General features: G+C 39.7%; 2 protein-coding genes across 3 annotated transcripts; both read left to right on the forward strand.

Annotated features, from left to right (window-relative positions):
• Window positions 1-517: 517 nt before the first annotated feature.
• Window positions 518-8,715, forward strand: LOC127446318 (protein cereblon-like). Its single transcript, XM_051707130.1, has 11 exons — window positions 518-617; window positions 1,125-1,237; window positions 1,459-1,661; window positions 1,784-1,942; window positions 2,107-2,263; window positions 6,641-6,703; window positions 7,466-7,550; window positions 7,655-7,770; window positions 7,942-8,006; window positions 8,110-8,241; window positions 8,436-8,715. Exons 1-11 carry the CDS (start codon window positions 545-547, stop codon window positions 8,611-8,613), a joined length of 1,344 nt encoding a protein of 447 aa, XP_051563090.1. The 5' UTR covers window positions 518-544; the 3' UTR covers window positions 8,614-8,715.
• Window positions 8,716-9,996: 1,281 nt separating this feature from the next.
• On the forward strand, window positions 9,997-13,483 carry LOC127446319 (von Hippel-Lindau disease tumor suppressor-like). 2 transcript variants are annotated; one of them, XM_051707131.1, is made up of 3 exons: window positions 9,997-10,519; window positions 11,148-11,270; window positions 12,918-13,483. In XM_051707131.1, the coding sequence occupies exons 1-3, from the start codon at window positions 10,324-10,326 to the stop codon at window positions 13,091-13,093; spliced, it is 495 nt and encodes a 164-aa protein (XP_051563091.1). In that variant the 5' UTR covers window positions 9,997-10,323; the 3' UTR covers window positions 13,094-13,483. The 2 variants fall into 2 exon arrangements, with proteins under 2 accessions (XP_051563091.1, XP_051563092.1); XM_051707132.1 differs by lacking the exon at window positions 9,997-10,519 and adding an exon at window positions 10,558-10,842.
• Window positions 13,484-13,982: the final 499 nt, after the last annotated feature.

Below are 13,982 nucleotides of genomic sequence, written 5' to 3' on the forward strand. Positions count from 1 at the left end.
AAGTGTGAATCAGCGTCCAAATATTTATTAGGGCCACTATGCAACGAACGCAAACCTACCAAGCTTTCTGCGATATCTACAACTTCATTTGTTCCATCAGACTAACCAAAGCAGCTTTGTGTAGTTAAGCCAACTGATACACCTAGCACCATCCCAAAACTGATATCACTTTGTCACGATTAACACAAGTAGAAATGTAATCAGATGATTTCAAATAGTTTGCAAACCCTGGTGGAAAAACCAGCTTAAGCTGGTTGTTGTGTTTAAGCTGGTCACAAGCTGGTCAAGCAGGGTTTTGGAAGATGGTAGCTGGTCGACCATCTTATGACCAGTTTAAACCAGATACCATGTTCCAAAACACAGCTACCAGCTTAAGCTAGTTTTTCGACTAGGGCTTAGGGAAACGCTGCATTTGTGCTTCTAAACTAAAAATTCAGACATAAAATTCTGGCATCCGTCCACTGTAGGGCGCTCTATATTTTCCCGCAAATATGCCTTCACGACTGTGCAACGCTCGTTGAGAGTGGATTGTAAACAAACGGCTATGGCTGCTGAGAGGGGCGGAGGCGACAACAATATTAACGACGAAATGGGGAACCAACTACAGCTCCTGCCAGGTGCGTATTCCGAATAGTCTCAATTGAACAAGGTGCTAGAGCAGTATCAAAAGCATACCTTCTTAATGTCCTCCTCGAGACGTAAAGGGAGTTTTTTTGCATACATTACCAAATGCGCAGTGAATGACAGCTGGTAGGCTTGCCATAAAAACTCAAGAGAGTCTGCGTCCACCTGTTATTTAAACCACACAATCCCTGCACTTATTAGGAAAAGTATGGTAATTCTAGCCTAAATTGCTGGAACAACAGTTTTGAGCAGAGTGTGCACGCATTCATTTGCTTTAGTGAATTTTACTGTATTGTCAGCAGACTGGTTATTTTCACTGCATTACTCTATGTTGCTAGATAGGAAATTTTCCTGTTGATAAGTCACATTATTGTCTTTGAACATTTCCTCTTCAGATAAACTTGTATTGAATTAGATAAAAAGAGAAAGTAGGTTGAAAGTGGTGAAAATGAAACTGTTTCTATTCTCTAGCTCTAATATCTCTTACTGCCTTTCTACAGAAAATGAAGAGGAGGAGGAGGAGGATGACATGGAGATGGAGGATCGAGATGGTGAGGATGCAGAAAAGCCAACTATTATAAACTTTGACACGAGTCTGCCAACGTCACATGCTGTGAGTGTCATCTGTCACATAACCTGAGGCCAACAAGTCATAATTATATTTTGGATATAGCTCTTTGTCATAATTCATTAACGTGCATTCATTTGTTATGCAAATAGTTTATAGCCAAAGTGAATTAAGAAGTTTGATTCAGTCCTGCTTTCATATAAATCTCAATCTATTATATACCCAAGAGCTCTTTTTTGTGTGTGCATCCATTTATGCCTGTGAAGTATCTGGGCTCAGACATGGAGGAGTTTCACGGCCGCACTCTGCACGACGAAGAAAGTGTGCAGAATCTGCCTGTTCTTCCCCACGTTGCTCTTATACTGATCCCAGGTCAAACACTGCCCTTGCAACTTTTCCGACCACAGGAGGTCAGCATGTTCCGCACGCTCATAAGCCAAGATCGCACATTTGCAGTGCTTGCACACAGGTACTCACAGAAACGGGACACAGAATAACGTGTACAATAACCTATAACCTAACTGATAACTATAACCTTTGATAGATTTGTGAGAGTATTCTCTCATTATTTACTGTTTGTTATGGCTTCAGTCCTGATGACAGTGGAGGAGAGATAAAGGCAGAGTTTGGGACGACTGCAGAGATCTATGCATTTCGTGAGGAACAGGAGTACGGCATAGAGACAGTGAAGATAAAAGCCATTGGTCGGCAACGCTTCAGAGTACACGATATACGCACACAAGCAGATGGGTAGGAGTCATTTGCAATATATATATATATATATATATATATATATATATACATATATACAAAGATGCACATCACTGAAAAATACATAAACACAAAGTAAATGCAAACATACATGAAAAGCAAATATGATTGTATTACATTGTAAATGCTTGTGTCTTTTATAGGATTCGCCAGGCAAAAGTGCAAATTTTACCTGAGAGGATTCTGCCAGACCCTTTAAGTGGACTGCAATCCCAGCCACGCTTACACACACACATGCCACAGACCAGACACTCACAAACAACAACACCACAGGTCCGGTGCAGCCAGACCTATAGACAGGTAACTGACTTAAATACATATCACTCACCAGTGCACACACACACTAATATACTTCTGTTCAGGTTTGTTATGATAAGGGTCTCAGACAACAGAGAAAAGGCCATGTTTTTATTATGAACAATTTTTATTGATTCCATTCAACAAATTAAATAAACATAACAAAAAATGTGGAATCAAATGATATAAAATTAAACCCTTCCTCCTGAACATCCCCTTCCCACCCGACACAAACATGCACCCCAGTGGTCATAAATATTTAGAAACATTAAAAAAAAAACACACACACACACACACACACACACACACACACACACACACACACAAAAAAAGTATACTTTCAAAAAACAATAAATTGCACACACACACACAACTACGGATCCCTCCTCGAGAGCCTTCCAAAAAGGCCAAATATCTGCCCCATTTTTTTATATCAAATAAGCCCAGATTGCCCAGCCTTCTTTAAGACATCTCCTCAAATGCCGCTACCCTGCCCATCTCCATGCACCACTCTTGAAATGAGGGCACTCCAGCTGACTTCCATCCCCTTAGAATATCCCATCTGCCGATCATAACACTGGCCAGGACCCAATTCTTTATGTACTTATCCCCTATATTAATGACCGCCCCATCGCCTAAAATACAGAGTGTGGGGGAAAATGAAATTTGAGTGCCCAATGTGTCACACATAAAACTCTGAACCATCAAACAAAATTATTGGATCTTAACACACCACCAAAATACATGGGTTGTGTCTCCATCTTCTGATTGGCATCGCCAGCAGGTGGGTGTGTCTTTAAGACCAAGCCTATACAATCTAGGGGGGGTCCAATAGAATCAATGTAAAATCTTGAATTGCATAAGGTGCACCCTTGCATCTCTAGATGTAGAATTGATGTTTTTTAGAATCCTAGCCCACACTCCCTCCTCCAATACCAAGTTTAAATCTTTCTCCCATAATCTCTTGAGAGAAGCCAAAGCTCCGTCCCCCAGACACTGAATTAACAGGGAGTAATACACTGATGCCTCATGACCTTTTCCAAAAGCAGTAATCACCACTCCCAGAATATCTGCCGTTTTGGAGGGGGGGGTGTGCTACTCCCAAAAATGGTACAGAGCAGGTGGCGCAGCTGTAAATATCTAAAGAACTGAGACCTGGGAATCCCAAAATGTTGAACCATATTTTCGAAGGATCTCAACATTCCACTCTCATACAGGTCACCGAGCATATTAACCTTCCTCACAATCCACTCTGACCAGCAGAAAGGGGACTTATTAATACATAATTTTGGGTTCAGCCATATGCTCAAGGCAACATTTAAATAAATGTCAGAATTAAACACTCTGGACACTTTTGTCCATACCGAGTGCAAATGCGAGATAACGGGGTGTAACTTAACTTCTCCGGTTAGTTTAATAGAAAGGCTTTGCAATGGCAAAATAGGGGCAAGAACTTCCTGTTCAATACAAAACCAGGGAGGGGCTCTCTCAGGTGGAAGCGACCAATGAGGCAAATGTCTGAGACGAATGCATAATAATAAAACAAAATCTTGGGTAGGCCTAGCCCACCTTTGTCAATCGGCCTGTGCAGCTTATTGAAATGTAATCTGGGACGTTTACCATTCCAAATGAAGTACTTTGCTATGCTATCAAAATGCTTGAAATAAGAGAGAGGGACATCTATAGGGAGAGATTGTAGCAGGTAATTGAATTTTGGAATACAATTCATTTTAATAACATTTCGGCGTCGAGTGAGATGGTAGTGACCGGAGTCTGATAATTCGCCACTGACCACATGAAATTGATGAGACGCTTAGTGTTATCAGAAGAGCTTTAGCCCTGAATAAACACCACCTGATCTATATATAAGAGATGTCATACCTTTACTTAGTCAGTTAGCCAAAATATTTGACAATATTTTAACGTATAGCTGGATCAGGGAAATTGGACGGTAACTCTTACACTCGCTTGGATCTTTGTCCTTTTTAAGAATCAGACTGATCTGGGCTTGTGTCATGGTTGGCGGAAGCTTTTCATTCTTGTGTGCCACTCTGCAAAATAAACTCCAGCCTCTAGGCAGAGCCAGCACATAAAAAACGCTCAGTTTCCTCAAACAGTCAAGTGAATGATCAGTGAGCCGGTCCATTCGGCTGCAGCGTGAGTACCACAAAATGACTTACTCCATTGACTTTATGAAGGACATCGCTTGTTGTGTGCACGTGAATGTTTTACGGCCCTCCTTAGCATCTATTCTCAATTTGGCCGGGAATATCAGTGCAAAAGCCACCTTCCGTTGATGTAAAAGTTTCTTGCATTCCTTGAATCGATCATGTTTCTCTCTTGTCGAGTTCGCAAAGTCTGGCAACAAGCAAATGCTGTGGACACTTTTGTCCATACAGAGGGCAAATGCGAGATAACGGGGTGTAACTTAACTTCTCCGGTTAGTTTAATAGAAAGGCTTTGCAATGGCAAAATAGGGGCAAGATCTTCCTGTTCAATACAAAACCAGGGAGGGGCTCTTTCAGGTGGAAGCGACCAACGGCCCTCCTTAGCATCTATTCTCAATTTGGCCGTGAATATCAGTGCAAAAGCGACCTTCCGTTGATGTAAAAGTTTCTTGCATTCCTTGAATCGATCAAGTTTCTCTCTTGTCGAGTTCACAAAGTCTGGCAACCAGCAAATGCTGTGGTTTTTCCAAGAAGGCCTTCCTTTACTCTTCATCTTGCATAACACAAGATGTTTATCGGATGATCTCAGAAATTTGGCCAGAATTGATCGGAGCATGTCTCCCTCTGTGGATCTCTGTGCTAGAACCCTGTGAGCTCACTCGATTTCCAGCTTATGACCTGTTATATCGAGCAGATTCGGAAGGAGCCCATCCAGGAATTTCACCATATCCGGACCCTCTTCGGCCTCAGGAATTCCAACAATACGGACGTTCCGCTGGCTATGGTTCTCCAAGTCCTCCAACTTCTCCCAGACACGCTCCAAATCCACCTTAGTCGCTAGCGGATTAGCAGGTAATTCCATCTCCAATGACTTCAGATAGTCGATCAGTTTCTCGACATCCCCCACTCTTGTAACCATCTCAGAGAACCTCGCTTCCATGGCAGTGATCGATCAACGTATCACAGCGAGATCCTCGTCGGCATTGGGCATGCTGGGCATGTCAGCATTGCCGACATGCCCAGCATCTTCTCAGATTAAATCGGCTCCCTGGCTCTCAGCCTCTCAAGGATATCAGCTTGAGCAGATAAGTGTCTTTTAATGTCTCCAGAGCCCGAGGATTTTGAATTCTTTGACACATTGTCCTCCTAGAACAGTTATGAAACAGAGTGTATTGAATCACACCGGTTTATATCATTAAAAGTGTTAAAACTAGCAAAGTGCACAGAGCTCGCCATTCACACGTCCGATCTTCACATGGCGTCACGCGACTTTTCGAGAAAAAGCCAAATAATCAAATTCTACTAACCATATGATTGTGCATGGCTATATAGGATTGCAAAATAAATAGGTTTTCAAGTTTAAAATGGAAGAATTTCTTTTTCTTAATTGACATCAAAGGCTGTGTGTCCAATAAAACTCAACAGTATTTGGCCCAGTGTTTGTTTCATGTGTTGGCTGGTAAATTGCTCATCTGCTGGTCATACATTAACAAAACTGCCAAGTTTCCTATTCCTATGTCCTGGCAATCCAGTTTATGGTACCATTAATACATTTCAATGTTTGATTTGGTACAGATTTGGGTCCTGAAGCAAAACCAGTGCTTTAATACATTTTGGATTTACAGATCCCAAGTTCTTGTATCGTAGAATAGTTTTGTCATGCTCTGATTGCTCTCTCGTCTGCTAGTAAAAAACGCTGTGTCTGAATATGCATACTTCCCTACTACATAGTATGCCAAAAGTAGTATGTCAATGGAATACGGTGTCCAAATCCTCAGTTTTCATAAAACAGAAATACCCGGAAGAACTGCCTTATCCAGCGAGATTCTGAAGTGCGCATTCACTGGCCATAATGCCACGGGAGCTGCAGAGACATCACATTCACAACACTGAATTAAAAAAAAATGGCAGAGACCATGAGTTGGTGGCTCTTTTCAACTGTATCTGCTAAATGTAATAAGAAAAGTGTTCCTTGTAGTTAAATTGATACGGGTTGTAGATTCGGGTTACGGGACAATACCCACGTTCCCGGATTAAGTATATGTATACTATTCAGCTGCACACCTAAAGAACATACTTTTTTTTTAATGTCTGAAAAGTAAATTTTTCATAAAATGCAGCACATATGACAATTTGTGAATTTGGTTGCAGCCATAATCTTTATTTGATAAATAATCTACATAATCTTTTTCTGTTTTTCTTTCTTTTATAGAAGCAGCTCCATTGTGCTAGTATGACCTCATGGCCTCCCTGGGTGTATGCCCTTTATGACTCTGTAAGTTTGATCTCTTTACAAATGGCAATATTGCATAGAAAGCCTTAAAGGTGCATTTTCCCCTCACTTAAAAATTTTTACACTTGAAAGGTGAAGTATGTAATTTCTGCGCTACTAGTTGCACCAAACGGAATTACCCTTTAGACTCATCATGCCCTTTCGCACTCTCTGATTCCCTATCAACAAATAGTCCATACTAAATAAAAGGTGATAAACGTTTAACGTCGTAATAAACAAGACCATTATAATATATACACACCTGAGAAAAAACGTGGCAGAGGAATCAGGTCGTCCGATAACATCGGCGGATTGAACGGCAGGCGGGTGTGCGGTAGGGCTGTGCAGTTAATCGAAATTGCAATAAAATCGCGATGTGATCATGTTCAATTTCAAACTCACGCTGTAGGCTGAGGTAGAAAGGGATGGGTGGAGCTGAGTGGGCCTGTCAGAATATAGACATCAATGTTTTGATAGTGCCTGGGAGGCTCGGTGTTAATACTTTTGGGGGAGGTAAACCCACGATTGGCTTACTTATAGTTGTCAATGAAGAATAAACTGGGATAGTAGAATGTATTTTGACATCAAAAAAGTTACATACTTCACCTTTAAGAAAATTGACAATTTACAAATATCTTTCAAATGATGTACAGTCTGCAGTCATAATAATGGCCTAGCAAAAAGCTATTTTATTTTACATAACGCAGGTTACCTTCCCAGTGACAACAGTTTAGTGCTGATGGTTGTGTATGTATCTCTCCCAAGAAAACTCTAATGAGCAGAGTAAAGAAACAACTCCACGAATGGGATGAAAACCTGAAAGATGAGTCCCTTCCCACAAATCCCACAGGTATGCAATCACACACACACACACACACACACACACACTCTTTCATGTCTGGAGCCCTCACACACACACATTTAGGTTGTTGGAAAGTGTCTCTCTTTTTGCAGATTTCTCATACAGGGTGGCTGCATGCCTGCCAATAGATGATGCTTTAAGATTGCAGCTACTGAAGATCAGCAGTGCCATTCAGAGACTTCGCTGTGAGTTGGACATTATGGACAGGGTGTGTATGTGTATCTGCCTTTGTGTTTACATGTTCATATGTCTTTTTTTCTCTAGGATTTTCTCAAAGTTGTATTGTTTTTCTAAACTAAACGATTTTAAACAGTTGTCTGTTGTGAAATGAATATGATGTGTTTTTCCCATATTATGATGGATTCATGTCTCCTCGTAGTGCACCTCCCTGTGCTGCAAACAGTGTCAGGATACAGAGATAACCAGCAAGAATGAAATCTTCAGGTAATATCTGAATTTCATAGTCACATTCTGTGACTACATCATTTAAGATTGCATTGAAATGATAGACTTTTCATTTACTTATACAACACTACTCTCTATTTAGTCTGTCTCTGTATGGGCCAATGGCAGCATATGTGAATCCCCATGGATATGTTCATGAGACACTTACGGTCTACAAGGCCAACAATCTCAACCTGATCGGACGACCTTCCACACTGCATAGTTGGTTTCCAGGGTGAGAATCAATGTTTGTGTACGCTGAAAAATTTGTATTTAGCGCTCTAATTGTAATATTGGTCTGGTGCCCTTCTAACCAGTGCTTTATTTATCTTCTCAGGTTTAAAAATTGATTCAAATACAGAATATAATTTTTTTTAGTTCGTCATCATGTGTAACAGCATTTATTTTGAGTATGTGTTTTGTACTTAGGTATGCATGGACAATTGCTCAGTGCAGAACCTGTGGTTCTCATATGGGCTGGAAGTTCTCAGCAGTAAAGAAGGATCTGAGTCCGCCTCGTTTCTGGGGGTTGACTCGTTCTGCCCTGCTACCAACAATCCCACAAGGCGAGGAGGGTGTCGAGGGGTCACGCTTACTGTGCCTGTGACATAATCTGTGGATTGTCTGTGACCTTTTAACCCTACTGCCCACAAACACAAGCATATATGCTCCCCTGGGGGTTTCTTCTATCACCCCTAAAAACATTTGACTCCAAAACCTCACCCAGAGAGAGAGAGCAAATGTGTTTGTGAGATTATGTGTAGATGCATGCATAAATAGGGAGAGTAAGGAAAAGGAGACAAGGCACTGGAATAGAAAGAACGACAGTTCACTAGTTGTTGCCTTCACACAGTCAGTGCTGTGTAAATTACAGCCCGATATGTGCAATATCATACGAGGTGAGCTCTTTATGAAATTATGGTCTGTTTTAAAGTACTCATTTACAGTCTCAGCACCTTTCCACTCATTGTTGCTGCCTAGAACAGTCATTGATGCTCTTTAAGCATCTAGCGGACTAGACAGTAGGACATGCAATGGCATAAAATAATGTGTCCACAAATATAATTTGAGAAGTGATCTTTCATGCACACTTTTAGTGACATGATCAACAATCTGAAATACAAAAAAAGGAAACGCACACCTGCACAGCTCCCATGAACAGGATTTTTAATAGATAAGTAGTGACATTTCGAGCATACCGCTCTTCCACAGACTCAACAATCTGAACGTGTTGAATGCTTCAAACAATCAAATGCTCTTGCTTGTCTTGGCTCCTGCAAAACAGTTTACAAAATCTAAACTGCTTGAATTAAATCATTCCCCAGGTGCTATGGGTCATGTGCTTGTACTGCAGATAGACTTCTTCCAGTAACTACTGGCCAGAATTGACAGCCGTTGAATAATTAAGGAGATATCATGGAGTTGCCCATTATGTTATTGAGGCTCAATATCAGAGTAATTCTATAAATGTATTTTATTTTTCTCAATATCTGTTTTGCTTTGTCATTTTTTTTTTATTTTCTATTTTCCATTTAATTGGATGATATGATGTATATGTATGTTCAGAGCCACGAACTTGTTAAGATGTGTGTATCCCGGGTGGGGTGGACAAGCTGCAGTCTGGACTGAGAAATGTCCTTAAAAAATATACATAAACCTCTTTTCACATATTCATTAAATGAGGTTCAAAATGCATCATTTATGCAGTAAATACATTCTGCATACACACGTGTACATTCTCCAGTAGTTAATTACATAGCTGTAATAAGAAAACACAAACATCCTTACACATGGATCTGTATATCTGTAATGCTACTGTCCAAGATATCGATTCTGTTGAGTGCTGATAAATTCTCACCAATAAATCGCTTCTGAAATGTGACAGCTTGTTTATTTAAGCTTTCTTTTCGGAAACGCCAAAAACTTTGCATCACTATTTAAGAGAATTTTTTTATAAACCACATTGTTTTTATTTCCCTACATAACAATCCGCTAGAGGGAGGTGTTCCGAACATGTTTTGTATTGTTCACTGGCTCTCACATGGTTACGTAATCACAAAAAACATCAAGCTGTACAGAAGAGTGTTGACTGTCACGTACGGTTTTTTGTGCGATTTTTTTTCTTCGCTCGTGATGTTCTCCTCGCTTTAAATCAGAGCCCTGATGCTCTTGGCTATAGTATATAGATTTAATGTTTAAAATCCAACCTTTATTGTGTGGTTGTGTGTTTGCTGAGGTTTTAATCTAGAATTAAGAGTCTTTAGAGAAGCTTTTATTTGTATTTTCGGGTTGGTCCTTGGGCTCCCGACTGCTGAAAATGCCTCAGGAATCTCTGGAGGTGGAATCGCCGCTGCCGATAATCCGATCGCATGATACCCGGAGACCGGCGAGCGTGGTGTTCTGTAACCGCAGTCCGCGCGTCGTGAAGCCCATCTGGATCAACTTTCGCGGGGAGCCACAGCCCTACGGAGATATGCAGCCTTTCACCGGACGAAGAATGACAACTTATTTTGGTTCGTCAAATTAGCACAATTAAAGCTGCTGTAAGCGTTTTTTTATTTTTTTTTATTTTTATTTTTTATGTCCCTAATGCCTGGCAGATATCATTGAAATACTGTAGCTATCATGAAAATGCATACTTATCTCAGTGACAGCCGGAGCAAACAGAAAAAAAATGAATCTGTTTTTGTAAACAAAACAAAACAAAAAAAAGCGAGAATAAAAATAACTTGACCGCGGCCCGCGCGTGTTAGCCAATCACAAAACACGGAGGCAGCTCTTTGCCAATGGTCTGAGTTTGGGGCGGGTCTATCTGTTTGTTGAACAATGTCAAACGGTAGGAGTGTTTTGGAAACATTTTTGAAAACAGACATAATTTTTGCTTTATAGACCTTATTTACTATAGCAACATATTTTATTTTTGCGATTAATAACAAGGCTGTGAGAGGATTTTCTTTTTTTTTTTTTTTTTTTACAAAAATAAAGATGGCACTACTGTGGATAAGGTCCATTGTTAGAAGAGCAGAAGTCACTTACAGCATCTTTAAACTTTTGATGAAGTCATAGAATGTATTGTGATGCTTGTAGTCAAATTATCCTTTTGATTGAATCCATCTCATGCTATTTTTCTGCTTCTGTCAGCACACCCATGGATATTTCGGGATGCAGAGACCGACGATCCAATGTTAGTGAATAAGAAAGTGATGTACTATCTACCCTCCCTTGAAAATAGACAAGACCACATTGCCAACATCACATTGCCTGGTATTCTACCTGTTCTCATATTTCACTGACTTGCTATTCAGACTCATAACCAACAGAGCGCAACTGTGCCCGCCAGCTTTTTCAGCCATCTGGGTTTCGGAAGTATTTTTCCCATTCATATCTTCCATAGACTTTTTATAAAATCCTTCATAAAAGATTTGTAAGCCATGAACCAAACCAACCAGCTCCGAGGTGAATCACATCATAAACTTTGTTTTGAGGCAAAAAAGTATTTGAAAATTGGACATAAAGACAAAGGTACAAGACTGCGTACTTACCGTCTTTCATGAGGGCACGGACTACAATCCCACGAAGCACTGCGAATGATGTCATTGAAATTAAAAACGATGGGAATATATAAAACTATTGTTTTTTGATTGTTGATTATAAGTATAGAAACAATATATTTTACGTTTATTACAAAATATTCTGATATGTACAAATATATGTAAGTAGTTTATGGGTGAAGGGAGACTGACTCAATTCACATTGCGTCATGGGAGCATGCGGTCTCTTCCAGGCACTTTCGTTGACCGCGGTTCTCTGATTGGTGGATCTTTCTCTGCTGTACCATGGGTAATGTAGTTGTTTACCATGAATTCCGCTATCAAACATGATTTTTAAACAATAAAGTTGAAATAACGCAGACGGATGGCTTCAATGGAAGCATATAACATCAATGAACAACCTCATAGCTCATGGTAGGTCTGTCTTTAAATGTTTATAAGTTATCATTGAAAATCAATTCGTCTTTTTGGGATAAATGAATGGGACTTTTACTTCCGGAACCACAGTGTTGCACTTAATTATATGGTTTATCTTGTAATAAAGTATTGATAACAAGTGTTGCAGAAGCTGTTGCCAAAATGAGGACAAAATTGTCTTTCATTTATGTTTACCAACATCATAAAGGTCCCACAATTATGAGTTCATTATTTAGATTGTAAATCTGAAGGCTGTGAAAATTACCACTAAAAGCATTCCAAAGAAGTTAAAGTGGAAGTAATCATGTACAGAGATTCAGTATAACAAATCTGTAAATTAGGGACAGGATTTGGCACATTGAATTCTGTTGTTTCAGTTATCAGGAAGTGATAATCCCTTGAAGATCCATTTTAAGGAGATCTAGAAAAGCTGTTTGTAGTGGAAGTTTAGTAAAGATGCACCAGTCAGCCTTTTTAAGTCATCCTTAACTTAAGGCTGAAGTATGTAACTTTTTCAGTGTTAAAGTACTTTATTTTATGCCATCTTAAAATGCAGAGATAACTATAAGTATGCCATTCATAGATGCATTTTCTCAAAAACTGTAAACACTGTGTCTCTGTGGTGCTATAAACATAACTGTTTGTTATAAATGACCCACTTAGACCCACCCTAACAACATTACTCAACCAATTACATGAGTTGGAGGCGGGACTATCTGACTGTTTGAACAACTGCAGATGTGGGGTGTATTCAGAAAGCTGTTTTGAAAATATTGTTTATTTTTTCAATTCTGTTCAGGGTGCTAGTGTCGCAGAAATTACATACTTCAGCTTTAAAAATAACTGAATACTTTGTGTAAATAAGTGCTGTGTGTATAATTTTTTAAGACCTTTCATAGTGTTTGATCACATGTGTAACTTTGTATTTGCGTGTGTGTGCCAGTCTTTACTCTGCGAGATCGCTGTCTGCAAGTTGTGAGGAGGTTGGTGCGTAAAGAAGATATCTGTCGGTTAGAGATAGCTCGCTGTCTACAAGAAGACCTTGCTCAGAAGCCCAGCCTTCACACCGATCTACGACGCCTCAACCAGCAATTGCGACAAGAGATAATGGGAGAGTAAAACATATGAAAATCTGAGCATTCCTTTGCCCGGCCCATATAACACTGACAACATGATCTGGCACTGTAAAAATACAGTGTTGACAAACATGAAATCAGGAGGAACAGCTTCTTAAGCAAATGGTCGATTTCCACTTTAAACACAGGCATGTGTAAGAAATGCACAAATGCCATGCTTAAAACAAGTCTCTGAGGACTTAATGACAGGCACTGACTTGCGAGTCCTAAGAAAGAACTTTGGAAAATACTGATGCTGCAGCTGAGAGCAAAATATTTTGTTTTTGTTTTATAGTTCTCTGTATACTTTTACTCTTTCAACAGTAACTTTATATTTGTCAAAAATCCTCTTTGTAAACAAAAATAAAAAGCAATAGTGACTACATTATTTTAATTATGTGTGTAATGTGACTAATTTTAGTATTTACTCTAGGGGTAATGTAGGGTAGACTGAGTGACTTTCAGTTGGAAAGGAGTAAAGTTGAAACACTGTGAATATTTCCCTTCTCATTCAAGTTTAAACTCTCAATATCAGTGAGCACATTCACATCATCATCCTCTCTCTGCGTGGGAAATTTGAAGGAAGTGGTCCACATTATTTAAAAATTATTTGAGAAAATAAATTTGTGGTGAAAGCTTTACATTTTCTTACTCTTCCATTGTAAATAATTCATGATGCTTGTCTGACCATGAAAGCAAATTTTGCTTGTTGTAATTATACACCGATCAGACACAACATTAAAACCACCTGCCTAATATTATGTAGGCCCCCCTCGTCCCACCAAAACAGCGCTAACCCGCATCTCAGAATAGCATTCTGAGATGATATTCTTCTCACCACAATTGTACAGAGTGGTTATCTGAGTTACCATAGACTTTGTCAGTTCGAACCA

This window comes from Myxocyprinus asiaticus, chromosome 9 (genome assembly GCF_019703515.2).
Source record: "Myxocyprinus asiaticus isolate MX2 ecotype Aquarium Trade chromosome 9, UBuf_Myxa_2, whole genome shotgun sequence".
Classification (NCBI taxonomy): domain Eukaryota; kingdom Metazoa; phylum Chordata; class Actinopteri; order Cypriniformes; family Catostomidae; genus Myxocyprinus; species Myxocyprinus asiaticus.